Genomic DNA, 25,521 nt, shown 5'->3' with positions numbered 1-25,521 from the left:
TTTCAGACAAGGAAACAGACAAAGGAGTTCTGAGGAATTTCTGGAAAAGGCAAGTCAACTGAGACACGAAGAAGATTTGTGGATGTTTGGGACTGAGAGTAGAAAAAGGGAAAAACTGTAAATAGCCAAGAAGTTTCTTCTGAGTGTATCACCAATGTTCCAAAACTAGACTGCATAACTCCATAAATTTATAAAATTTATGAACGGTACACTTATGATATGCAAATATTATGCTATACAAATGCTACCTCAATAAAGCAGTTAAAATAAAAAAATAAGCTGTGAAACTCACCTAAAGTCATGTAGCTCATGATCACAGAACCTGGCCTTGAAGCCAGTAATCTGTGGCCTGCCTCCAAAATGTCACTGACCTCTCCAAACATCATTAGATAAATAAAAACCTGTTGAAGTGCATATAGTTATAGTGAGGGTAAGCATATAATTTATCATTCCAGCCAGAATACTTTTGAGAGTGAAAGGGATGTGATAAGAATTTTCACCAGGACAACAGGTAGAAACCAGGCCCCTCATGGGTATACTGGATGGGATATATATACTCAACTATGGCTCACAACAAAAACCATTTTCTTTACTGAGTGCTTCAAAATGTATCCTCTCATTGGATCCTTGTGCAAATTTGTCAGGACAGGAATTATCTCCAGTTTGTAGATGAGGAAATAGAAAACCCAGCTGGGGTCTCAGGCTCAAAAGTCCTAAAATCACAGAGCAGCTAGGCATCAAAAAGACACTTTAGACTGGGAGTCGCCAAATTTGTCATGCTGGTTATCATTGAACAGTCCATAGGCTAAGGATTGCTTTTACTTTTCTAAGTGGTTTTAGAAGCACCACATAGTATCTTCCATTTTGAAACTTGGCCCACAAAGCGTCAAATATTTACTATTGACCCTTTAGAGAAACAGTCTGGTGATTCCTGCTTGAGACCACTGCCACCACGACTTCCAAAACATACCAGTTAGGGCAATTCTGAATTGCTACAGAGACTTATTGCAATGACACATGAGAGAGGAAGCTTTGTATAATGGGATTCATATTTATATCCCTTCTTCAGTCACATGGTGTTTACCATATAGGCTCAGCTCACCCTTCATTTTGTTTTTAAAGATTTTATTTATTTATTTATGAGAGACACACAGAGAGAGAAACAGAAACATAGGCAGAGGGAGAAGCAGGTTCCTGCAGGAAGCCTGATGCGGGACTTGATCCCAAAGCCCTGGGATCACGACCTGAGCAAAAGGCAGACACTCAATCACTAAGCCATCCAGGGGCCCTTCAGACCACCCTTCAAAGTAAATCTGCCAATCTGAAGCACACCATACCAGATAAATATCAAAAGCCTTAAATATATCCTATTCAAACTCAGAAAAGAAAAAGAGAAAATCGACCTCTAGAGTAACATAAATGTGGATTACACCAGGCATCTCATTAGAAACAATTCATATGAAGAGAGAGTGGAGTAAAATATATAATATGTTGAAAGAAAAAAGCCACCAACCAGGAATTCCATATCCAGTGAAACTATCCTTCAAAAGGGAAGGAGAAATAATAGTTTTTCAGGCAAATAAAAACTGAAGAAATTCATCAGCAGAGACCTAAGCTCTGGAAGAAATGTTAAAAGATGTTCAAACAGAGAAAAAAATGATATAGGTCAGGAACCCAGATCTACATAACATTAAAAGGGCTGTTTTATTGTCTTAAAGCTTCTCAAAGGTATGAACTCTGTCTTATTCATTAGGTATCACCAGGGCTTATGTAGTGACAGGCACACAATAAGTCCTACAGACTGCTTGAATGAGTACATGAACAAATATTTTGCAGTTTTCTTTCCATTAACCCAAAGGTAGCTATAGAAAGGTGTCTTTCCTAAAGTAAATGGCAAGATGAGGTTGTTAGGTCTATCTCTAAGCTTTTCTGGGTCTTAAACGCACATTAAAAGCCACGGGCTAACATTCAAAGATTCATAGTTGCACAGATTCTCCTTTTCTTACAAGAATATATTCATTTGAAGGATGAAACAGCCTCACAAAATAATGTCAGGAGACAGTGAGCTTGGGAAGTAACACACTATTCCCATTGGAGGGCCCACTAGAATTCTCTTTCCACACAAAGGTGGTAGGCACTGATGTCAACAGCAGGTTGGAATGCCACGCAGGACCCATATTCCACTCAGCATTGTTCCAAGTGCAGCCCCTGGCTCACCCTGGTACTGTTATGGTATTGTATCCAAGAATCTCAAATGCCCAATCCTTGCTGACAAGTCATTTAGCCTCTCAAAGGGCCCCCTAGCCCAATGAAAATTGGGGTTTTGCTTTATTAATAGTCACCTCCCGTGATCCCCATGTAGGAATTTAGTAGAGACAGAGTGAAGGCATGAAGCAAGCATGGCTTATACCTAGAGACAGAAGTGGAGACTCCTACTCACCCCTCTCTCCTCATTCCCCCCAACTTAATTCTTGGAACCAACATTCCATCCAGCCTCACAACACATGCATATCCTGAGAGAGAAGAGAGGAGGAGAAGACCTGAGGCTCTAATGTATCCATCCAGTTGTGTGCTCAGGAAGATGGAAAAGGAGCAACAGAGAGCATGAGCTAGACAGCATAAGAGCTGGCCTCCGTCTGTAGTAGGTAGAAGAGTGCCATACATGGGTGCTCAGGATTCAGATATAGTGGCCCTGACCACTAGTAAAACATGGCTTGATAAGTGCCCCAGGTTCAATAATTGTTCTATCACTCATGTTGGTAAGTACCCCTCCCTCAGCAGAGAGGCAGAAGGATGAGAGAAGGGGGCAGAACAGTCCTGTATCTGAAGTGAAGACACTGATGATGCAAATCGGATTATGATCTCACCTGTGGGATTGCTACTGGAACTATTCATCCACTGAGGTACATCTGTTTTTGTGTGAGTTAAATCTCTGTCTCCCTCCTAAAACAAAACTTCCTCTTTCCTCAACCTGGCAAAAGTGCAATTTCTCACAAGTGCGAGACTTTTGTATTTCAGTAGGTGCACAGCATTGAAAAGAACAGTCCCTAAGAAGAACTGCCTGCTCCTCACCAAGCTCAATGATTACAAGACCCTATTACAAGACAAAGGCACAATACAGGCAGTCCTTTCTCACAGTGCCAGACATTCATTTTAAAATGTTATGAGTCAAGGCAAACCAGATCATCTCAGACTACTATTTACCTAGTCTAAATGAGGATAGTTCCCCAATGACCCTAATGAACTTGGGCTTTGAAAACCCTCTCTGGTACATTCCTCCTCCAGAAACTTGCACGATGCCACCTCGCACTTCATTTCTATCCCTGCTCAAATGTTACCTCTGCAGAGGGGCTCTCCAGCTTCCCTTATCTAAAACATACCACATCACCCCTGGCCACCACTGCCATACCCTTTCTCTATCCCTTCATCCCACTTTACTTTCTTCAGAGCATTTTTCACCCAACATCTCATTATATACTATGGATTTATTCTCATCAGGGAATGTCATTCATTCTTCAAGAACTCATTCACTTTTGAAACAGTGGGTGCATCTTCCTGTTCACGGCTTATCCTGAGTGCCTGTGAGGGCGACAGCACATGGGAGGCATTTGATGAATATTCCCTGGATGAAAAAATGAATGACAGTGGACAGAATGGAGATTTTAACCCAGGACTATGTGCCTCCAAAACCCAAGTTCTTGCCATAATACCAGTGGCAGCTCTGGGCTAGTTTTCCTTACTCTCCAGAAAGAGAAAGTAGTTCTTGCCTTGAAGCAAGCTGTATATTTGGTGCTGAGCTTATCAAAGCTGGTTCATGTCTAGTTACTAGTTATGAGGTTTTGTGTGGCTCACTGCACAAGTCTGGGTCATATTTTCATCTGAAAAATAGGAAAATAATCTTGTCCCTACCCATCTTCCAGAACTGGTTTACAGGCATAAAAGAAACTGATATTGGACAGCATTTTGTAAGTTAAATCACCATGTAAAGGTAAGTTATTAACATTACTACCTTCAGAGGAAAAAGAGAAGAAAGAATGGAAACAGAGCAGGCAAAGGGAGTAAAAAGAAGTGAACAGAAAAGATGATGGTATTGGCCAGAATGGTTTCAGAGACACTTTCAAAGGCCAAAAATTCTGTGATTTAATAGGAAAAAGGAAATTAAAAAGTATCAAAATACTGTATATTAAAAGTGGCAATCTGTCCAAAAACATGATTCAGGATTATTTATCTACTAAAAAAAATGTTGACAATATTTTTCAAATTTTAAAATGTAATTTGTTACAGTGGAGAACTCAAATGCCTCTATACTTACTTCAACCTATTCAAAACATGCAATAATAGATCATCATCAGAGCTCATGATGGACCAACATAAATGACTATATAAATCCAGTTGTTGGGGCAGCCCCGGTGGCTCAGTGGTTTAACACCACCTTCAGCCCAGGCACCCGGGATTGAGTCCCATGTCGGGCTCCGTGGAACTGCCTCTCCCTCTGCCTGTGTCTCTGTCTCTCTCTCTCTCTCTCTCTCTCTCTCTCTCTCTCTCTCTATGTCTCTCATGAAAAAATAAATAAAATCTTTTAAATCAATCAATCAATCAATCCTGATCTTGGACTGGCTTTATCATGATAGGGATATTCACCTAGAAAATATGCTCCTTACCCAAGTCATGGTAAACACTCTGATAGAGGTTCCCTTTCAGGATACCTGAGTGGCTCAGTGGCTGAGCATTTGCCTTTGGCTCAGGTCATGATCCCGGGGGTCCTGAGATTGAGTCCTGCATTGGGCTCCCCGCAGGGAGCCTCCTTCTCCTTCTACCTATGTCTCTGCCTCTCTGTGTCTGTCATGAATAAATAAATAAAATCTTTTCAAAAAAAAAAAAAAAGAGGGTCCCTTTCACAGGGGCACCACATGTAAACTTACTGCTGCAAAGTTCAAGCAATCCAAGAAGACTTACCAAATAACCTGTCTCAGTTTCCCTTGTGGGTCTTACAGATGCCAAGAAAAATCAGACAGAGGTGGGGACTCATCTCAATAGAGAGGAAATCTTTACATGGTATTAAGAAATAGGATGAATGAAGCAGATGTTGATAGGCTTAAGGCAAAAGCCTTAATGCAGCACCTTTGAAAGTTACGTGGATCAATGGGACCTCCCAGTGGCCCTTCAACAGGAAAGGGTCCACTCTGATTACACCAGTTGTTGGAGTTTCAAAAGCCAGAAAGCAAAGACTGCAAAAAGACACCTCACCTACACTCACCTGCAGCAATGGTCAGGTGGATTATCAAGATGAACATTTTCAGAGGGGCCATTGTCTTCTGGTCTGACCCTCAGTTGGGGACCTGGGGACCCAAGGCCATATGCACTCATGGGTAAAGGGTTTGGGTGGGTGGAAGAAAAGATACATAACGGTCACATGCAGGGTGAATTGAACACCACTGGCCCACAAAACAGATCAAGGGCTTTGGGGCAGATAGGTGCAGGTCTACACAGAGAGTGGGACAAGATGAGTTCACTTTTGATAAGGTGTGGTATTCAGATGAAAAGATTTACTAACTAGAAATTCGAGGGACTTCCCTTCCAGGAGGAAGGTAAAACATGGGAGTCAACCTGGAAAGAAAATGAGGCTTCAACAAATAATGCTGGAAATAATACTGGGAAAAGCTAAAACCCAGTAAGAGTTCCTAGGAAAGGGCTCAGACCCTGACCCAATAGGGCCTCTTGACATTTTAATACAGATGAACATCAAAGGGGCTTGGATGGTCCTGCATCCTAGCTGCTGAGGCTCAAGCGTACACCTACTGGAATCCCATGGCCCTTTAAACTTAGAGAGGTTATCTGGGAGCACCTGTAATTTACATCAGTGTACCATGACTGCCTTCCTCCCTATGACAGGTTGAGATAAGACAATAGTGTGGTTAGTACGGGTGGAAACTATTCTGAAGACCACTCATGTCCTCCCCAGCAGAGGGAAATGGGCCTGCTACATAACACTACACGATGGAAACAATACTCAGTACAAAGCCAGTCACTGTCTCAGCTCACAGGCATAGAGCACAAAAGCACAGGCCCACTGGAGAGGTACAGGGTAGAGTGGTCGGGCTTGGCTAGAGGACAGGACAGGGGGTATGCAGAGGAGTCGTGGGAGATAAAGCTAGAATTGGAAGTTGGGACCAAACCAGTTCAGCACACAGGATAAACAACTTATGACAATACAACTTATAATTTTTCAACTTTACAAAGGCACAAAATCAACAGGCATTCAGTAGAAACTGTACTTTGAATTTTGATCTTTCCCTAGGCTAGTGATACATGGTACAGTACATTCCCCTGATGCTGGGCAGGGCAGGGAGCCACAGGGCAAATAACTGATACACTTATTACTATTCTGCACCCAAATGATCATTCTCTTTTTCATTTTTAGTACACCACCCAATAAATTACATGATGTTCAACACGTTAGTATTAAACGCACTTAGTGTTAGATGATTTTGCCCAACTGTCGGCTGATGAAACCATTCTGAGCGCAAGGATAAAAAAGTGCTGAGTGGAAGGGGCACATGCAGCCCCATATTCCTAGCAGCATTATCCACAATAGCCAAAATATGGAAAGAGTCCAAATGTCCATTGACTGATGAATGGACAAAAAAGATGTGGTGTATGTGTGTGTGTGTGTGTGTGTGTATACTGGGTGCTGTATGAGTGATGAATCACTACTCCTGAAACCAATACTACGCTATGTGTACCAACTTGAATTTATTTATTTACTTATTCATTCATTCATTCTTGAATTTAAATAAAATAAAATATAAAAAACAAGACTGGCATGAGGGTTGAGTAAATCAGCGCCTGTGAAGCACTTGAACAGTGCCTGGCATATAAGGCATGCAGTGTGTGCGCTATGACACTAGTTATTTTTAACATTAATCTGCAACCGACAGTGCCACTGAAAGGAGAGGGATAAGACCAGAGCCTCCCGTTCAGGTGTTTGATCAGACTGTAATATGTAGTAAGGAAGGGCTCAGAGAGGTGGAAGGCCAGGAGGCCAGTTAAAGATGTCACTGCAATTCTAGGTGAGAGGTGCCACCCAAAGTAACAACCAACTAACAAAACTTGGCAAATGCCTGCATGTGGCTGGTAAGGAAAAATGGAATGGTCAGAGAGAAGAATAAAGGATTTTGTCTGAAATAATGTCCATTCTTTCACGGAGACAACATTTGAAACCTCACTCAGAAATTATTTCTGCCTCTTCTGGGCTGTGAGCTTCCTGTTCATCTTGTCACACCCAAGGGCCCTGCTACACACAGGTTCTGAGTGCCTCCCTACCCTACTGTATAATACTCTGGTCCTCTGACAGGAAACCCTGATTTCACTTACTGTGCCTAACGGTGACCTTTTAACCTGTGTGCCATGCAGCTGCTATCACACAGTGACAGACCTCAGGGGCAACGCTATCTGTCCACTTGGGTAGCTACCTGGTTCCAGGAGCACCTGGAGACTTGGTAATAACTTAGAAAGGGGGAGGAGGAATGGAGTTGGTTATCTTTCTGCCTAAAGCTTTGGACTAAATTAGTAAGTGCACCTTACAAAGGGGGCATCCTGGAAAAGAAGCCCGAGCCTGAGATGATAGTAGCTCCCTCCTCAGGCTCACCACTCCACACTCACGCTATCATCCTGCACCCCCAGTCTCTGAAAAGTCCAGTCTCCTTTCCACTTGTATGCAAATCCTAAGGTTCTTCCCACCCCACCAACACACACACACATACAAGTGGCACCCACCGGGAGGGGGATCCACCTCCCTTGCAGGCAAGTGCATAGGGCCAAGACAGCCTACCCAAGTTTTAACCCTATTCTTAACTGCCAACAAACCACTGCCACTAGGGGCCCCAGACCTGAAGCTGAATTCCAATTGCTTCTCAAAGCATGGGCTAAGTCAGCTAAGTCAGGCACTGCTCCTGTCTTGCTTCTCCCAGCTCCACAAGGCCAACTCTGACCCAACTACCAAGGCCACAGCCCAGCACTCCCCTAGGGAGTTTGGCCCTGTTGAGTAACAGCCCCAGGTCTTCCAGCCATACAGCTGCTACCTCATCCAGGCGCCTGTAGACGCAGATGCCTTGGGTCTCCACCATCAGCTCCCAGTTGGCCCCGACCAGCTGGAACCGCTGCAGCTCCATGCAGACCTCCCAGAACTGGTCATCGGAGAAGCTACCACCAGCCGCACCCTCCATCCTTCCACAGCCACCACACTTCTGCCTGGGGAGGAGGCAGCCCGCTCCTTGGGTTTGGGGGCGGGCCTAGAGGGTGTCCAGCGTGATTGGCAGGGAACTGAGGAGTGATAGGGCCCTGAAGGACTAATGGAAGGCGTGGCTACGGGGGGTGGGGGGGTGGGCGGGCCCAGAGACATAGGCGGGGCTGAGCAAGAGAAGGCAGGGATAGAAATAAATAAAACCAGAAAAAAAACTGGACTTGATCTGGGGGAAGATGGAGGGGCTGGGAAAGTGAGGAGGCTTCTATACACAGAAGGAAAATGGAATAAACCAATGTCATCTCAGAAACCTCTCTGTAGCCCATCTCATACTCCTCCCCACCCCCATATCTTCCAAATCTGCTTGGGTGTCCCTCCTTTACCATCTCTACAGAATGATGGAGAAAACTCTGAGGCCAGGGGTCCTCTTGGGAGGAGAGATGGACAGCACAGGTAAGCTTCATAATCTCAGGAGTCAGATACTAGAAGTGAAAGCTATTCCAGTGCCATTTCTATTCTCTTATGAGTTTAAAAATATTGTTCCAAGAGGTCCCTGGGTGGTTCAGTGGTTGAACATCTGCATTCAGCTTAGGTTGTGATCCCAGGGTCCTGGGATAGTCCCACGTCAGGTTCCCTGCAGGGAGCTTTTCCCTCTGCCTTTGTCTTTGCCTCTTTGTGTGTGTCTCTCATGAATGAATAAATAAGATCTTTTAAAAAAATTATTGCAAGAAGGGGTCCATGGCACAAAAAGGATTAAATAACCTAATCCATGATGCATCTATAAGGTAACTGGAGGGTGAAGGATGAACTGAATGGGTCACGATTTCTACCCAGGATTTCTGCATTTTGCATAATTTAGATCTCTGAGCAACTCGAAGATCATCTTGTTCCCGCAGGTCCTTTGGGTATTACTTTCTGTCCTACCAGCACACTATCTTTGGTTTTGAATAAAGTAGGTAGTTTAAACAATGCTACACTACATGGGTGCCAATAAATTACGAAATCTTGTATTTCCTAGTCTGTAAAATGGGCTAAACATCGTGCAACCAGCTGGAATTGAGGAAGTGACTACATAAAATAAACAGAACATGTTTGCACATGTTTAGGCAATGCCTATCAAAGTAAATAAATGTTCAATAAGAAATTTCCACTTATTTTACATTACTATATTGAAATGTTTCTCCTTCTAAACTTAGAGACTTGAAATGGATGGCAAACTCTAGGTTCATGCCAGTTTCCAAGAAGACAAATAAGATCAGATATGGCAGTACAGATAAGTTACTGTTTAATTCAATTCAATGCTGGTTCTGTTCTGTTTTATGAGGACGGGAAGAGGGATGTGGTATTTTCCTAGTCTAATGCACAAGAGATCAGAGACATACTTTACTACTGTTTTTATAATGCCCTTTAAGTCCTCTCTTCTTTATACAAACTGTATTATGTTTCAAATTCAATTGCTTGGGGGCAGCCTGGGTGGCTCAGTGGTATAGCTCCGCCTTCAGCCCAGGGCCTGATCCTGGAGACCTGGCATCTAGAGAGTCCCATGTCAGGCTCCCTGCATGGAATCTGCATCTCCCTCTGCCTGTGTCTCTGCCTCTCTCTCTCTCTCTCTCTCTCTCTCTCTCTCTCTCTCTCTCTCTCATGAATAAATAAAATCTTTAAAAAAATAAATAAAATTCAATTTCTTTAAAAAAGCAATTTCACTGGTTAAAAACTATTTTCAAATAGCTTTAAGGAATCCCATTATAAAGGTGTGCTTTGATGAAGCTGAACCTGTATCACTACATAACAATAGATTAATGAAAACAACAGGAGAGTGTAAATGACACTGTGCAATATATGAGATATAGGCCAGAAATTCAAATTGCACATGAAATATATATGTTTGTAAGTGTGTTTACCTACTAAACTCAGAAAGTCAATACACATATATTTGGGTAGGTTGAGATCTATACCCATGTTTACTTTATTATAGTTAATGAAGGAAAGAATGCTGCCAGCAAATAGCTTTTATTTTGTGCAACCTCAGAGACTAGAAAAGACTCGGAGAGAGGGCTAGATCGGCCTGTTCTCCTTTAGCACTTGTCTATTTTAATAGACCATCCCACTGCCTTTGTGAAAACGCTCTCTAGAGGAACTTCAACAAACATGACAGCTGATGCTCCTGGCCTCAAACATGGAAAGCCTGGGCAAAATATACCAAAAATAGTCTTAAATATATAGTTCAGCTGAAAATAAAGAGTAGATACCAGATTTCAGAAAGGAGAGAGAATGAAAGCCAGAGACCCAAGCACACTGGATATCTTTAGAAGGGATTGAATACCCTCCACCTGCCTCCCTGAAGCCTTGTTTCTTATGGGGAAACTTCCTTCCTTTAGAGTAATACTCTTGGCCTCAATCATGGACTCCCTCCTTCTCATGAGAAGAGGGGTGATTTAAATGGCTGATCAGTTTGAGAAAAGGAACTACTAGGCATGTCTGGATCAACCCCTTCTGGCCTCTCCGTTCTAGCACCTCTCTATTGTAGAAAATGTGTATTCTCAACTGCCCTAGGTTATATTGTACTGTAGAGTGAAGGCTGTGCTCCTAGAAATGAGACTTTCCCATGCTGTGTCTGGAGAGCAAGTTTGGTTACAGGCAGAGTGTTTTAATTCTTCTGTTGCCTCTGTTTCTATAAACTGCTTCATTACAATAAAGGTGAAATACTCATTTCTGTGGTCAGACTTCCACATCTGTCTAAATGGACTCAGAACACAGGTGGGGAAGAGAGGACTAATATATTTGGAGCTTCCTAAGTTCCAAACAGACAGAGGCTCCAGCGGCAGGATCTGGGGTTCTGATACTCACACAGGGACTGAAGATGTGGCACTCAGCCACAGGTGGGAACCCTCCTAAAGCCTGGGGCGGCTGAGCAGCTCAGTCGGTTAAGTGTCCAATTCTTTGTTTCTGTTCAGGTCATGATGTCAGGGTCCTGAGATCAGGCTCTGAGTCGGGCTCCACAGGCTCAGGGTGTGGAGTCTCCTTGAGATTCTCTCACTCCCTCTCCTTCTGTCTCTCCCCTTCTCCCTCGCTTCCTCTAAAGAAAATGAAAAATAAAGCTTGTATCCCTGAAGATCTGCTCCTTCCATTCCCAGGAAACCAGAAAGTCCCCAGCCTGTACACCACAGAGCCCTCAAGGAAGCTCATGCTCCCTGAAGTCTTAAGTAAAAAGAAATAAAAAGACAACTGGGAGAAACAAAATCCCAAACATATGCCAGAGATGGGACCTAAATTCATGTTACCTGTTACTGTATGGGAGCCACAAAGAGATCAATTAACGCCAAATCTGATTCAGGACCATTGAAACCTCTGAGATCCTGCTGGAATCAGAGTTAGGGACACTTTCACAACTAGGACACATGGAATTACCTAGGAGATAACACCCACAGAAGATGCATATACAATAAGTGAGTTACGAAGATCTGAGCAAACAACCCTCCACGTGAGAGACTTAGCAGATGTGCAAACAGGACTATCAGAACCAAGGAACTACAGTTAACAACAGGCCAATATGAGTAATTTTCAATATGCATTTCTGACATTTAATGAAAGCAAAGAATGTCTAGAGATGGAACACTAAGAAAAAAACGAATTTTAAAAAGAACCTTCTGCAAATGAAAAATACAATAGTCGCTAAAATTAGAATATTAAAAGAGAGGTAAAATTGTTCAAGAGAAATAAAAGGATAAGAAGGTGACTATGACATAATGCTCTAGAAAGCAACATGGAGATAGAAAGAAACGGAAAACGTGGGGGCACCTGGTTGGCTCAGTCCAAGTAGCATATGACTCCTGATCTCTGGTTTGTGAGTTCGATCCCCAAGTTGGATATAGAGATTACTTAAATTAAAACTTTAAATAAATTAATTAATTTAATTAAATCACAATGAGGTACTAGTATGCACCTATCAGAATGACTAAAATGCAAGAGATGGATCAAAGCAAGCATTGGCAAGAATGTGGGAGAAATAGAACTCTCATACATTGCTGGAGGAATAGAAATTATACAAGCAATTTCGAAAACTGAGTTTCTTTAAAAGTTACAGGGCACCTGGGTGGCACAGTCAGTTAAGTACCTGACTCTTATTTTAGGCTCATGTCATGATCTCAGGATTGTGAGACTGAGTCCTTCAATGGGCGCCAAAGTGGGTAGGGAGTCTGCCTGAGATTCCCTCACTCCCTCTCCCTCTGCTCCTCCCTCCCTCCAATCCTCTCTTTCTCTCTCTCTAAAATAAATAAATAAATAAATCTTTAAAAATAAATAAATAAAAGTTAAACATACATCTACCATACAATCTGCCATTCCATTCCTAGGTGTACTGAAAGAAAAAGCTATTCATAGATAGCCTCACACACAAATGTTCATTGCATTTTAATATGTAATAGCCAAAAACTGGAAAAAACTCGATGTCCTATATGAGTGAATTGAAAAATACCTTCTGACATATCCATCAATGAATCACTCAGCAATAAAATGTTAAATTATTAAAATGTGTATATGAGTTGTATGCATATACATACATATTATATATATAAAACAGAATGCATGCAATTTACCATAAATATTTAAGAGTATAGTAACATGATACATACAATTTACATATAAAGAGTTCAGTAAAAATAATTGTGTAATATTCATAATATTATAAAATTGTGTAATTGATAGAGAAGCCAAAGTGACAAAGTATAAACAATGATGAATTTAGGGGAAAGGGAAGCATTTTTTTTTGTTTTATTCCCTCAACTTTTCTGCACATTTAAAATTATTCAAAATGGAAATTCTGAGAAAACCCAGCTACATATGTTTATAGGAGAAATAACTACAATATAATTACACAGAAAAGGTAGAGGTAAAAGTATGGAAAACATACAGTAGTAAACCTAAACAAAAGGGAGCTTGTGGGGCCCTAAAATATCAGACAAAATTGAGTTTAAGGCAAGAAAAAAATTAATAGGAGTTCATGAATTAATGATAAAGGACAGAACTCTTCAGGAATTCTGAGTGCTTAAATTTATATTCATTTCATAACACAATCTCAAACATGTAAAGCAAAAAGTGGCATTAGTACAAGAAGAAATGAAATTCACAATCACAGTAGAATATTTTAAGGTTCTTTTCTAGGTAATTGATTAATGAAGCAGACAAAAAACTGGCAAAGAGATGGAAGACTGGCATACAACTCATATGCTTGATCTAAATGACATTTATAGAACCCCATACCCAATAAACAGAACACACATATTATTTGTGAAACTCTTATTAACTATTCGCCAAAATTGATGACCTGCAAAGAATAGAGGATATTTCAACAAACACTTAAGAATATGTATCATTCTTGGGGTGCCTCAGTGGCTCACTTAGTTAAGTATCTGACTCTTGGTTTTGGCTCAAGTCATGATCTTAGGGTCATGAGATCAGGTCCCAGAATCACCCAGCACAGAGTGGGCTTGAGTTTCTCTTCTGCCCCTCCCCCCTCTCATCATGCCAGGACGGGTAGTCTCTTTAAAAAAAAAAAAAAAAAAAAAAAAACACAAAAAACCCAAAATATATATCATTCTCTGTTGACACTGCAAAATCTAAAGGAAGAAAAAAAGAAAACATAGCCAGTCCCTGCCCCCATATATTTGAAAACTAAACAAACAAAACAAATACATACCTATTTTAGGAACCTAGCCAGCAATTAAGGCCCTGCATCAAATTACTTTCTGCTTAAAACACCTGGAGAAGGATTCCTGTTTTCTGTCCATACTCTTATGTGAGATCTTATTCACAGATTAGGATATTTTATATTTTAAAGAACCATTTCTATCGATTCAAACTATAATCAATGAAATTTAAACAAAAATCCATTGAGTGTTCAAGGGTTGAACATACCAATTCTAAACTTCACAGGAAAGGTTTAGGAATCAAGCAATTCGAAAAAGCAGGAAGGCAAATTTTTAAGTTGTGCCTTATTAGATATTAGGATCCAAAATTAAAAAAAAAATACTGTGGAGTGCCTGGGTGACTCAGTCAGTTGGGCATCTGACTCTTGCTTTCAGCTCAAGCCATGATCTCAGGGTCCTGAGATTGAGCCCTATGAATGGTTCTACTTTCAGTGGGGAGTCTGCTTGATATACTCTCTCTTTCTCTCCCTCTCCCTCTGCCCTTCTCCACCTGCCTTGGTCATGAGCTCTCTCTCTCTCTCTCAAAAGAAATAAATATTTAAAAAGAAATAAAGAAAATATTGTGATACTGACTCAGATCTAGGAACAATAAATAAATGATGAAGCAATTTTCCCTGTAGAATCAAATCCATATGCATACTGAAACTTAGCATGTGAAAAATAACAGACAGTTTAAAAAACAGTATTGGAAAGGCACCTGGGTGACTCAGCCCACTTAAATGTCTGCCTCTTGGTTTCCACTTAGGTCATGAATTCATAGGCCTTGGGATCTAGCCCAGATTGAGGCTCCCCTCTCAGTGGAGGGTCTGCTTCAAGAGTCTCTCCCTCTGCCCCTCTCCCTGCTCACTCTCTTCCTGCACTCTCTCCCTTGAAATAAATATATCAATCTTTTAAAAATAGTATTGGAGGTGCTATATGGTGACAGGTGGTCAGTAGCTACACCCGTGCTGAATAGACCATAATGTAATAATGCCTTGGAAAATCACTATGCTGTACAACTTAAAACTAATTTAACGTTGTGTGTCAACTATACTTCAATAACAGAAAATGGTAAAGAAAAAAAATACATACTGCTAGACTACAAAAAAAAAAAATATATATATATATAAGGATGCCTGGGTGGCTCAGTGGTTGAGCGCCTGCCTTCAGCCCAGGGCGTGATCCTTGAGTCCTAGGATTGAGTCCCACGTCGGGCTCCCTGCATGGAACCTGCTTCACCCTCTGCCTGTGTCTCTGCCTCGCTCTCTCTCTGTGTCTCTCATAAATAAATAAATAAAATCTTTAAAATATACATATGTATATATTACATATTATACATACATACATATATCCACTCTGAATTTTAATAGCCTAACTCTGCAGTTGTTCTTCACCCTATGGCTTGCAATCCAACATCCACAGCACCACACCAACGAAACACTGGGAGCTTTGAAAACCCCTGATGCCCAGGCTGAAGACCATGTCAATTAAATCAGGACCTCTGGGGGGAGGGACTTAAAAATAAGTATTTTTAAAGCTTTCCAGAAGTATCCAATGTCCAGGGCAAGTTGCTGATCACAAATTATCATCATAACAGTTCAAGTGATGTCAATACTTGCACCTAATCCAACACATTACATCTATTTGGTATTATAAACACAGAGACAGTAGGAGACATGCCTGAAATACTTTACAAGTATAATCCACTTTACAAAATAAAAAGTAATTTTACAACTCATTTCATCTGCTCATTTACCCCATGACTCACGACCCTGTTTTGTAGAAAAAGCTGAAGCTCAGAAAAGCTGAGTGCTCTGTCTGATACGATACAATCAAGACATGGAAAACTGAATGCCAAATGTGGTTTCGGGCCTCTATAACAACCGTACCCTAAAACGTAGAGAGTTCTTCTGTAGTCTTGCAGAGGCTGTGTGTGTGTGTGTGTGTGTGTGTGTGTGTGTGTGTGTGTGTTAAATTATGAACCAATATATATAGATGGGGCATCCGAAACTCAGAGGTGGTATAAGATTTGCTCCAGGTCACACAGTTTAGACTTGAATTCTTACGTCTCCTATGCTGAACTGACTTAGCAGGAAAAATATAAGCATATAATACTTTCCCTCACTTATTGGCCATTAAAGCCCCTTTCCCCACCCCTTGATCATATCGTGGGCAAATCTCAGACCCCTATGTCCACTCAGGTTCACAAAGCCTGGTTCAGTCTGATGCAGTGAAACTTCGAGTAAATTTGGCCCTGCCTTTCTCCTCCCTTCCCTCCAGTATAGCTCTTTCCAATGGCTCTAGTTTCCTTAGCGGAGAGTTGGGCTGTGGCCTGCTCCTTCATTCTGGGGATACATCCTCCTCTTCCTGTGTCTCTTATACTCCAATATACAGGGACTGGGGAGAAAGATTCAGGGAAGGTGGTAAGGAGTCTTTTACTTGACTGGGGCCATGTGCTCCCCACTGTGGGCAGTTATGCCCATTGTGAAGTAAAAGTCCACATGCTGGTTTCATTACAGTGCATTTGTGCATGCTTTAAGAGGCTCTGACCTGCAGTGTGACCCTTTCCCACTCCCTATGTCAGCCCCTACACTTGGCATAAATCAGTTCTTACACTGGGTTCCCCCGCCCAGCTGCCAACCCTTTTAAATATTGTTTGGGGCTGAATTGTGTACCCCCCACCCCAAAGTCCTAAGCCCTGATCAAGAATGTAACCTTATTTGGAAATAAAGTGTTTGCAAATGTAATCAAGTCACAAGGAAGTCATTAGAGTGGGTCCTAATCCAATGACTGGTGACCTTAGAAGGGGAATTTGGAAACAGACACTAAGAGAGACCACCATATGAAGACACAGAAGGAAGATGGCCATGTGAAGATGAGAATCCGAGCTGGGAGACATGCTGCCACAAGCTAAAGAACATGTTGGGCTACCAAAAGCTGGGACGGGCAAGGAAGGATCCTTCCCTAGAAATTTCACGGGGAGCATAGCTGCTTTTCTGACATCTCGGTTTTGGATGGCTAGATCCAGAAGTATGACACAATAAATTTCTATTGTTTTAGGCCATCTAGTTTGTGGTAAATTGTTACAGCAGCTCTAGGACTCTAACACAGATTCTGTACTAGCAAAATGGTCCAAGTCCAGCTACCAGTTCCTTTCTTCCATAGGAAACTCCTACCTGTCTGTCTCCCTGATCAGTTGTATAAAAAATCTAATACACCAATTGTATAATACACTAATTTTCTGTGACCGCCTACTATCACAGCCTGCTCCAAAAGGTCTCCTGCCTTCAAAATTTCCAAGTGAGAAGTAAATAAAAGAGTGCATACTCACTTCCATCCTCAAATTTCCTGGCATAAAAGTCAGCCTCTATGAAGAACGACCCCATTGTGCTTAGCTCTCTAGATAGCATCAGAGTGGTCCTATAAGATCTGCAGTTTAACAAACATCTACCTAGTGTCACTTAAGTCCTATGCTATATCCTGTCCAGCAAAATCAGTGTTCGCCCTCTATATGCCAAACAGATGGCTAATGCTATGCTTAGATCACCTTTGTTTTTCTTGCCATTTTAATCCTCTGTAGATGGTTGGTTACCTTCATCTTCATGAGACATTCAACTTTTTAAGATGGGGGAGTGGAAGGAAATGAAATAAGTCTCCCAGAGTCACTGTTTCTGGAAGATCTGCTCTAGGTATGGGCTTATTTATGCATCAACAACTGCCAACCCTTTACACTCACGTACATCTGTCTTTCTTGGCATCTGTCCATGTGCCACAGGAGGCCTTGTGAAGCTATCCTTGGACTCATTCCCCTCTTGAGCAGAGAGGGCACCTTCCACCTACTCCACATCCAGTGACCCCATTGACACTGTTCTCTCTGTGCTTACCAAGCCACAAAAAGCTCCTCAGACTATGAGACCAGACACACTGGGTTCAAATTCCACCTCTGCTGTGCGCGGCCAACTGTGTGATCTCTGGCCAGTTGCCTCACCTTTCTGAAGCTCAGTTTCCTCCTCTTTCACACTGCCATGATCCCACCTTACGGGGTTATAGTGAGGGCCACCACGACGGTAAAACACCTCGTACAAGGTAGGGAATCAATTATGGTATTTCTCTTCTTCCTTCCTCACCCCCGTCCTGGTACCCTATGAGTGCAGCAAAGAGATAAGAACTAGGCCAGCAATTTTAAGTGATGCTCTGTGAAGAGACAAGGCTTGTGGACAAACACAGGGAGAGGTGGAATAAAATGTGGTCTCTGAGATTGTGTGAATATGTGTTAGGGAAGGTGGTGTCATATATTTTTTAAAGCCCAATTACATTGTTCCAAGGAAGTTTCATAAACAAAAGCAGAAATACTGTAGGCACAGAGGTTTAGGATTCAATACGAGTATTTAAAGAGTAGATTTAAATATTTTTTTTACCTTCATGTGGTAATTCAGTAACTTACCCAGATGTTACCTCCATCCCAGAGACTGCCAGGTTATGTTAGGCTATAAGGCAATGACACTGTCTTTGCAGCACAAATATGAGTCTTTGCCTTCCCTTGGCAGCCAGGTGTTAAATCATCACTAGATGAAAATAATATCTAACATTCACTTTTATGACCTTAGCAAACCATTCACCTATGAGTCTTCCTTTTGCTTCTCTGTATCAAGCACACATTTACTCAACACAAAATAAAAGCAGCCTTAAGTTTGACTCACTCTTATTTGCACTGACTTGGAGAATTGCACAATTTGTCAAAGAAAGGAATGGCCATTCTTCAACTTACAAACAACAGGCTTCATGCTGGGCTCTGAGAGCTCACATTTAACCCTGCCCTCGGAATGGATAAAAAGGTAAGTATCTAATACTCTCTGTACTTGACTAAGAGTCATCAACATGGACCTTTTTTATCTTTTTCTTAAACCAATATAAAAAGGGGGGACACTAAAAAACTGTACGCACTTGTGAGATTGTAGACCACTTTCTTAAGGTAACCACCATCTGGTTCTCTAAACAAATTCTTGTTCAATTATTTTTCACTTTCACTGTGAATGCCGCCCTGCCCTCCCACTTCTAAATTCAATTGTACACCCAAAGTGAGATTTTTTTTTTTCCCAAGGAAGCATTAGAGAGGAATAAAAGAAAATGTAGAAATACTGATAATGAGCTGGCAATAATAGGAAATCAAGTATTACTTTCAGTACAACAAGGAATCTGGAGCAGCAGATGTCAGGATGAACCCCAGAGGGAATTTAATGGGGCCTTGAGTTAGTCTGAGAATTTTCACAGCATTCCTAGCTCCAACACCTTGACTTTCTTCAGGGAACTGGCATAAAGACAAAATTCAGATCTGCCTATCTCTACAATCAGGGACCAAATGACATTGAGAATGTCTAACAGCTCATAAATGTTGACACCAAAAGCTTCCCTCTCTACCATGAAGTATAGATTATTGCAGCTTGAAACTTGGACCTTAGGAACTTGTACTGATGCTTTATAGGACTGTCAGGTGAGCTGGGAATGGAGCAGGAGCTAGCCTGAGACATGCACACTGAGATGAGACAAGGGATAGCTCCAGAGCTACTGGAGGTCACATCATGCCCAGTGTCCATGGGGCTATACTTGCCTCCATCTTCATTTTCAAAATGGCTGTACCAGCAAGTTGCATCTAGTCAGCAAAGGCCAGAAGTAGACTGGTGGATACTGACAGGTCTAAATGTCAGTGGGCACACTCTCTAGGGTCTTATTCAAAGCAAGAGAAGCAGATCTAAATAATGGGGTCACTAGAGCTAGGGTCTCCAGAATCTGGACTCGTGAACTACACAACTAAACCAACTGGACTAAGGAAAGGGCATCAGAACTGTAGTTCTAGTATGTGGACTGAGTGAATGAATATAGAGAAATAAGTTAGTGAAGGGGACTATACTCCAGACTTACCTGATTCCTTGTGGCCATTAATATTGCCAGTAGATCTCAGATGTAATTAGTAAAGAGCAGTGTGGGAGCCCCTCGGTCACCTGGAGTCATTGAATCTTCAGTCTGAGCATAACATAATACCAGCCTGGGAGGGGAGTCATGCTGTATTATCCATTTCCATCAGGGAGCTGAGCTTGAGGTTGGGGAGCATCAGCAGAACCAGCTGTGACCAGCTGGATCAACAGGTCCACAACGGCTACCATACAGGAGCTCCCTTGATAACTGCCAGGATTGGAATCCACTAAAAAAATAGCAATTCTTACCACAACGAATTAAAATATGACAGTGAAGTGCAGAAATGGAAGGAAGGGGAGACTGGAAACCATCCTTTTGTCTTGAAGCAAAAATCCAAGGCTACCGGTGACTTCTCTCATGAGCTCATTTATATTTTTACTTTCAAATTTTGCTTCCTCAGTGAATAAAAAATATCTGGTGATTAGAAGGCAAGCAGAAAAAAAGCAGGATTAATGCAGAAAGCCTTAGCTCCATATTGTACAAATTTCCCAGTCTCTATGTTTTAGTCACTTGGTGGGGAGGGGCATTTTAAAGGATGAGTTTTGTTACTTCTTCCTTTTACAAAATTTAACATTGGGCATAATTCATCACGTTAATGTAAAGACAACATTTTCTATCTGAGATAATACTGAAAATCAATGTTAAAATTTATGATGAAAACGGAATAAATATTTGTAGTACTAGGGTAAAATATCCAGTGGGGTATCATAGCTATTTATGGGAAGGAAAATTAAATTCTATCCCTCTCTGTCCAACTCTGCAACTGACTTTTAAACTTTGGTAATTTAACATTATATTTCACAAATACTATGGTATCTTATCCATTAGGATGTGAAATCCAGGAGAGCAGGGAATTTCATCTGCTTTATTTACTACTGTCTTTCTAGTGCATAGAGTAAGTAGTAAATATTGTGAATCAACAAATTATTTCAGGGACTATGAGAAAAACTACTATGGAAACATTACATTTGCTTATCCACAGCCTTATCCCCATTTCGGTGTTTCAACAAGGGCTCAGCTGTTCCCAGGACTTCATCTGCACCTTCCTCTTCCTTCCAACCTATCAGGTTGGGTTTACCAACAACCAAAGAAGTGCTCTCTGATTGTGCTCATTCCACATGGCTCTCCTCTGACTCTAAAGAATCCAGTGGAAAAGTCAAAAGGTGAGAGTGAGGCCACAATATTCCTGGGAATACTTCAGAATGCACAGGACTAGGGGCTGTGAACGGTCACAGGGCACATTTCCCCTTCCAGCTTCTGCTCTTGATCACAAACAGCAGAATGAGAGGATATGCTGTTTCCCTTTAGGACCCGAGTTGTTACCTCAGTGATTTTCACTCTCTTTCTAAAAAACCTGCTAGCATAGCCATGCTCATGGTTAATACCCTCAGGAAATATTTCCATTGACAAGGGGTGCCATTGTGCTACTTCCCATAAAAGGGTAATCATGCCCGTGGCTTCTTTTGGACTTGGATCCTTGCAAGTTTTTCAGTCACTTTTGTCCAAGAAGAAAGGGCACAGTCGAGGTGTAGAGTCTGCCAAACTCAGTCAAATATCCTGAAATGTGTTCCAACATTTGGAATTTGACAAGATTCCCAAGGACATCTGGCTTTGGTCCCCCTTCTCCCTTAATTACTGAGCCCAAACAGAAAATGTAATCCATCTACTTCAGAGTCATTTTCCCAAAACTCATCCAAATTTTCCTTAGTAAGCCTATTAGATGTCTTTGTCTTCGTGGGCCTAACACCTTCCTTCTCACGTTTTATTTCTTGGAACTAGGAAGCAGACAGAGCCAAGGGCAACGGGGCTCCATTTCAAACACAAGACACAATCTATAAAATCAGGTGCTGGCGGTGGAGGGTCAAGAGTCTCACTCCCAGAATTACAGCTGTGACACCTCTGAGGGGGAACTAAGGGAGTCTCTAGGACAAATGTACCCTTGGAAGGACAGAGAACACAACTAAGGATAGATTCTCTCCAACCCATATTCAGTAGCACCCGGGGCCAACGTCTTACCACAGTTCACGGAGAGAAACGCAGAAGCAGAGATTTCACTAACTCCTGCTGTTTGGTGGTGGTCATATGGCGAACACTGGACTTGGAACACAAGAAAGCCTGCAAGATCCACCTAAGACCTTTTCATATGGCCCTGAATCTCAAAGTAAGACAAAGTCAAAATGGGTCAAAGTCCTAACTCCTAATAAAACACTTACTACTTTTGTGTCCTTGGGCAAGTTCCCTAATATCTCTGAACTCGTGTTTTCCTGCTGTAAATTAAGATTATGAAACTTCCCTTGCATATTTGTTATAACAGGTAAGATTATAAAGCTTATTAGCACAGTGCCTGGCATTGGAAAGTACTCAGTGACAGCTATTTGTTTTGTCATTTTTTATTTTTATAATAATTTTTTGAGATAGAATTCACATACTACACAATTTATGCATTGAAAGTATACACTTCAATAACTTTTCATATATTCACAAAGTTACATGACATCACCAAAGTCAACGTTAGAACGTTTTATCACCACAAAAGTAAACTCCATTCCATTAGAAGTCATTCACAGTTCCCCCTAAACCTAGGCAACCCCTCATCTCTTCTTTTCCCTGTGGATTTTCCTGTTCTGGACCTTTCATACAAATGGAATGATATAATACATTATCCTTTGTGACTGACTTCTGTTACTTAACATAATGTTTTCCAGGTTCGTCCATGCTGTAGCACCTATAGTTCATTTCACTTTATTGTTGAATATATGCTATGATGCCACTGTGTGGATCTCTTCATCTCTTTTTATTGTTTAATATTATTATTCCATTGTGTCGATATACCACATTTTAATTATTCATTCATTCATCACTTATCAAAAATGTGGATTATTTCCTTTATTTGGTTATTATGAATAATGCTGCTATCAACATTCATGTACAAGTTATGTGTGAAACTTCATACCTCTTGGGGAGATCTTATGGTGACGTTACCTCCATGTTTAACCTCTTAAGGAACTGCAGATGTCTCCAAAGCGAATGCACCATTTTAAAGTTCGTTTGATAGCAAATGAGGATCTGATTTCTTTCCAATCTACCAATACTTATGTTTGTCTTTTTCATTATAGCCATTCTAGTGGGCATGAAGTGGTATTTCACTGTGGGTTCGATTTTTATTTTCGCAATGGCTAATGATGTTCAGCTTCTTTTATGTGCTTATTGGACATTTGTATGTCTTCTTTGGGTAAACGTCTATTCAGATCCATTTTTATTTTAATTGCTTTTTTGTCTCTTTATTACTGAGTTGGCAATATTTATATATTTCAGATATAAGCCTCTTATCAGATATATGATTTGTAAACAGTCCTCCCCATTCTGTGGGTATCTTTTCACTTTCTTTTTTTTTTTATAAATTAATTTTTATTGGTGTTCAATTTACCAACATACAGAATAACACCCAGTGCTCATCCCGTCAAGTGTCCCCCTCCGTGCCCGTCACCCATTCACCCCCACCCCCCGCCCTCCTCCCCTTCCACCACCCCTAGTTCATTTCCCAGAGTTAGAAGTCTTTATGTTCTGTGTCCCTTTCTGATATCTCCCACACATTTCTTCTCCCTTCCCTTATATTCCCCTTCACTATTATTCATATTCCCCAAATGAGTGAGAACATACACTGTTTGTCCTTCTCCGATTGACTTACTTCACTCAGCATAATACCCTCCAGTTCCATCCACGTTGAAGCAAATGGTGGGTATTTGTTGTTTCTAATGGCTGAGTAATATTCCATTGTATACATAAACCACATCTTCTTTATCCATTCATCTTTCGATGGGCACCGAGGCTCCTTCCACAGTTTGGCTATTGTGGACATGGCTGCTAGAAACATCGGGGTGCAGGTGCCCCGGCGTTTCATTGCATCTGAATCTTCGGGGTAAATCCCTAACAGTGCAATTGCTGGGTCGTAGGGCAGGTCTATTTTTAATTCTTTGAGGAACCTCCACACAGTTTTCCAGAGTGGCTGCACCAGTTCACATTCCCACCAACAGTGTAAGAGGGTTCCCTTTTCTCCACATCCTCTCCAACATTTGTTGTTTCCTGCCTTGTTAATTTTCCCCATTCTCACTGGTGTGAGGTGGTATCTCATTGTGGTTTTGACTTGTATTTCCCTGATGGCAAGTGATGCAGAGCATTTTCTCATGTGCATGTTGGCCATGTCTATGTCTTCCTCTGTGAGATTTCTCTTCATGTCTTTTGCCCATTTCATGATTGGATTGTTTGTTTCTTTGGTGTTGAGTTTAAGAAGTTCTTTATAGATTTTGGAAACTAGCCCTTTATCTGATATGTTATTTGCAAATATCTTCTCCCATTCTGTAGGTTGTCTTTGAGTTTTGTTGACTGTATCCTTTGCTGTGCAAAAGCTTCTTATCTTGATGAAGTCCCAATAGTTCATTTTTGCTTTTGTTTCTTTTGTTTTCGTGGATGTATCTTGCAAGAAGTTACTGTGGCCAAGTTCAAAAAGGGTGTTGCCTGTGTTCTCCTCTAGGATTTTGATGGAGTCTTGTCTCACATTTAAATCTTTCATCCATTTTGAGTTTATCTTTGTGTATGGTGCAAGAGAGTGGTCTAGTTTCATTCTTCTGCATGTGGATGACCAATTTTCCCAGCACCATTTATTGAAGAGACTGTCTTTCTTCCAGTGGATCGTCTTTCCTCCTTTGTCGAATATTAGTTGACCATAAAGTTCTGGACTTTTTTCAGAGACTTAGAACAAATTATTTTAAGATTTGTGTGGAATCAGAAAAGACCCCGAATAGCCAGGGGAATTTTAAAAAAGAAAACCATAGCTGGGGGCATCACAATGCCAGATTTCAGGTTGTACTACAAAGCTGTGGTCATCAAGACAGTGTGGTACTGGCACAAAAACAGACACATAGACCAATGGAACAGAATAGAGAATCCAGAAATGGACCCTGAACTTTATGGTCATCTTTTCACTTTCTTGATGGTATCCTTTGTAGCAGAAAATTTATTGTTTTGATGAAGTCTAGTTTATCTATTTTTCCTTTTGTTGCTTATGCTTCTCATGTCATATCCAACATTATGAAGATTTTCCATATAAAGTCTTCTAAGCATTTTATAGTTTTAACTCCTACATTTAGTCTTAGATCTATTTTGAAATAATTTTTATATATGTTGTGACACTGGAATAGTCCAACTTCATTCTTTTGTATGTGGATAGCCAGTTTTCCCAGCACCATTTGTTGATGAGGTTAGCTTCCGCACTGAATTTTTGGTACTGCCTGTGGAAAATAAGTTGATTATAAATGAGAACTTTCATTTCTGATTCTTTTTTTTTAATTGTTATTATTTTTATTTTTTGTTTTTTCATTTCTGATTATTGATACTAATCCACTGATCTACATGTTTATCCTCATGCCAGTAACACACTGTCTTGATCAATGTTGATTTGTAGTAAGTTTTGAAATCAGAAACTATGAATCTTCCAAACTTTTCCTTCTGTTTCAAGATTGTTTTTCCATAAATAAGATCACATCACCTGCAAATAAAGAGAGTTTTATGTCTTCCTTTCCAAACTGGATGCCCTCTATTTCTTTTTCTTACCTAACTGCCCTG

At 41.0% G+C, this 25,521-nt stretch overlaps 1 protein-coding gene across 3 annotated transcripts in view; it reads right to left on the bottom strand.

Moving 5' to 3' along the window:
* Window positions 1-23,338, bottom strand: part of LOC129515901 (phosphatidylcholine transfer protein-like) — a 40,418-nt gene extending 17,080 nt beyond the window's left edge. The window contains exons 1-2 of one of the 3 annotated variants that reach the window (XM_055335099.1): window positions 20,866-23,338; window positions 19,846-20,313 (exon numbers count right to left, since the gene is read on the bottom strand). In XM_055335099.1, coding sequence (XP_055191074.1) covers window positions 19,846-19,863 — 18 coding nt within the window. In that variant the 5' untranslated portion in view covers window positions 19,864-20,313; window positions 20,866-23,338. Of the gene's footprint in view, window positions 1-8,081; window positions 8,226-11,089; window positions 11,110-19,845; window positions 20,314-20,865 lie in introns of those variants that run through there. The other 2 variants (XM_055335106.1, XM_055335090.1) reach the window with 2 other exon arrangements.
* Window positions 23,339-25,521: the final 2,183 nt, after the last annotated feature.

This window comes from Nyctereutes procyonoides, unplaced genomic scaffold (genome assembly GCF_905146905.1).
Source record: "Nyctereutes procyonoides isolate TBG_1078 unplaced genomic scaffold, NYPRO_anot_genome, whole genome shotgun sequence".
Lineage (NCBI taxonomy): Eukaryota > Metazoa > Chordata > Mammalia > Carnivora > Canidae > Nyctereutes > Nyctereutes procyonoides.
Note: the sequence above shows the minus strand (reverse complement) of the source record. Positions and strands in the feature narration are given on the sequence as shown.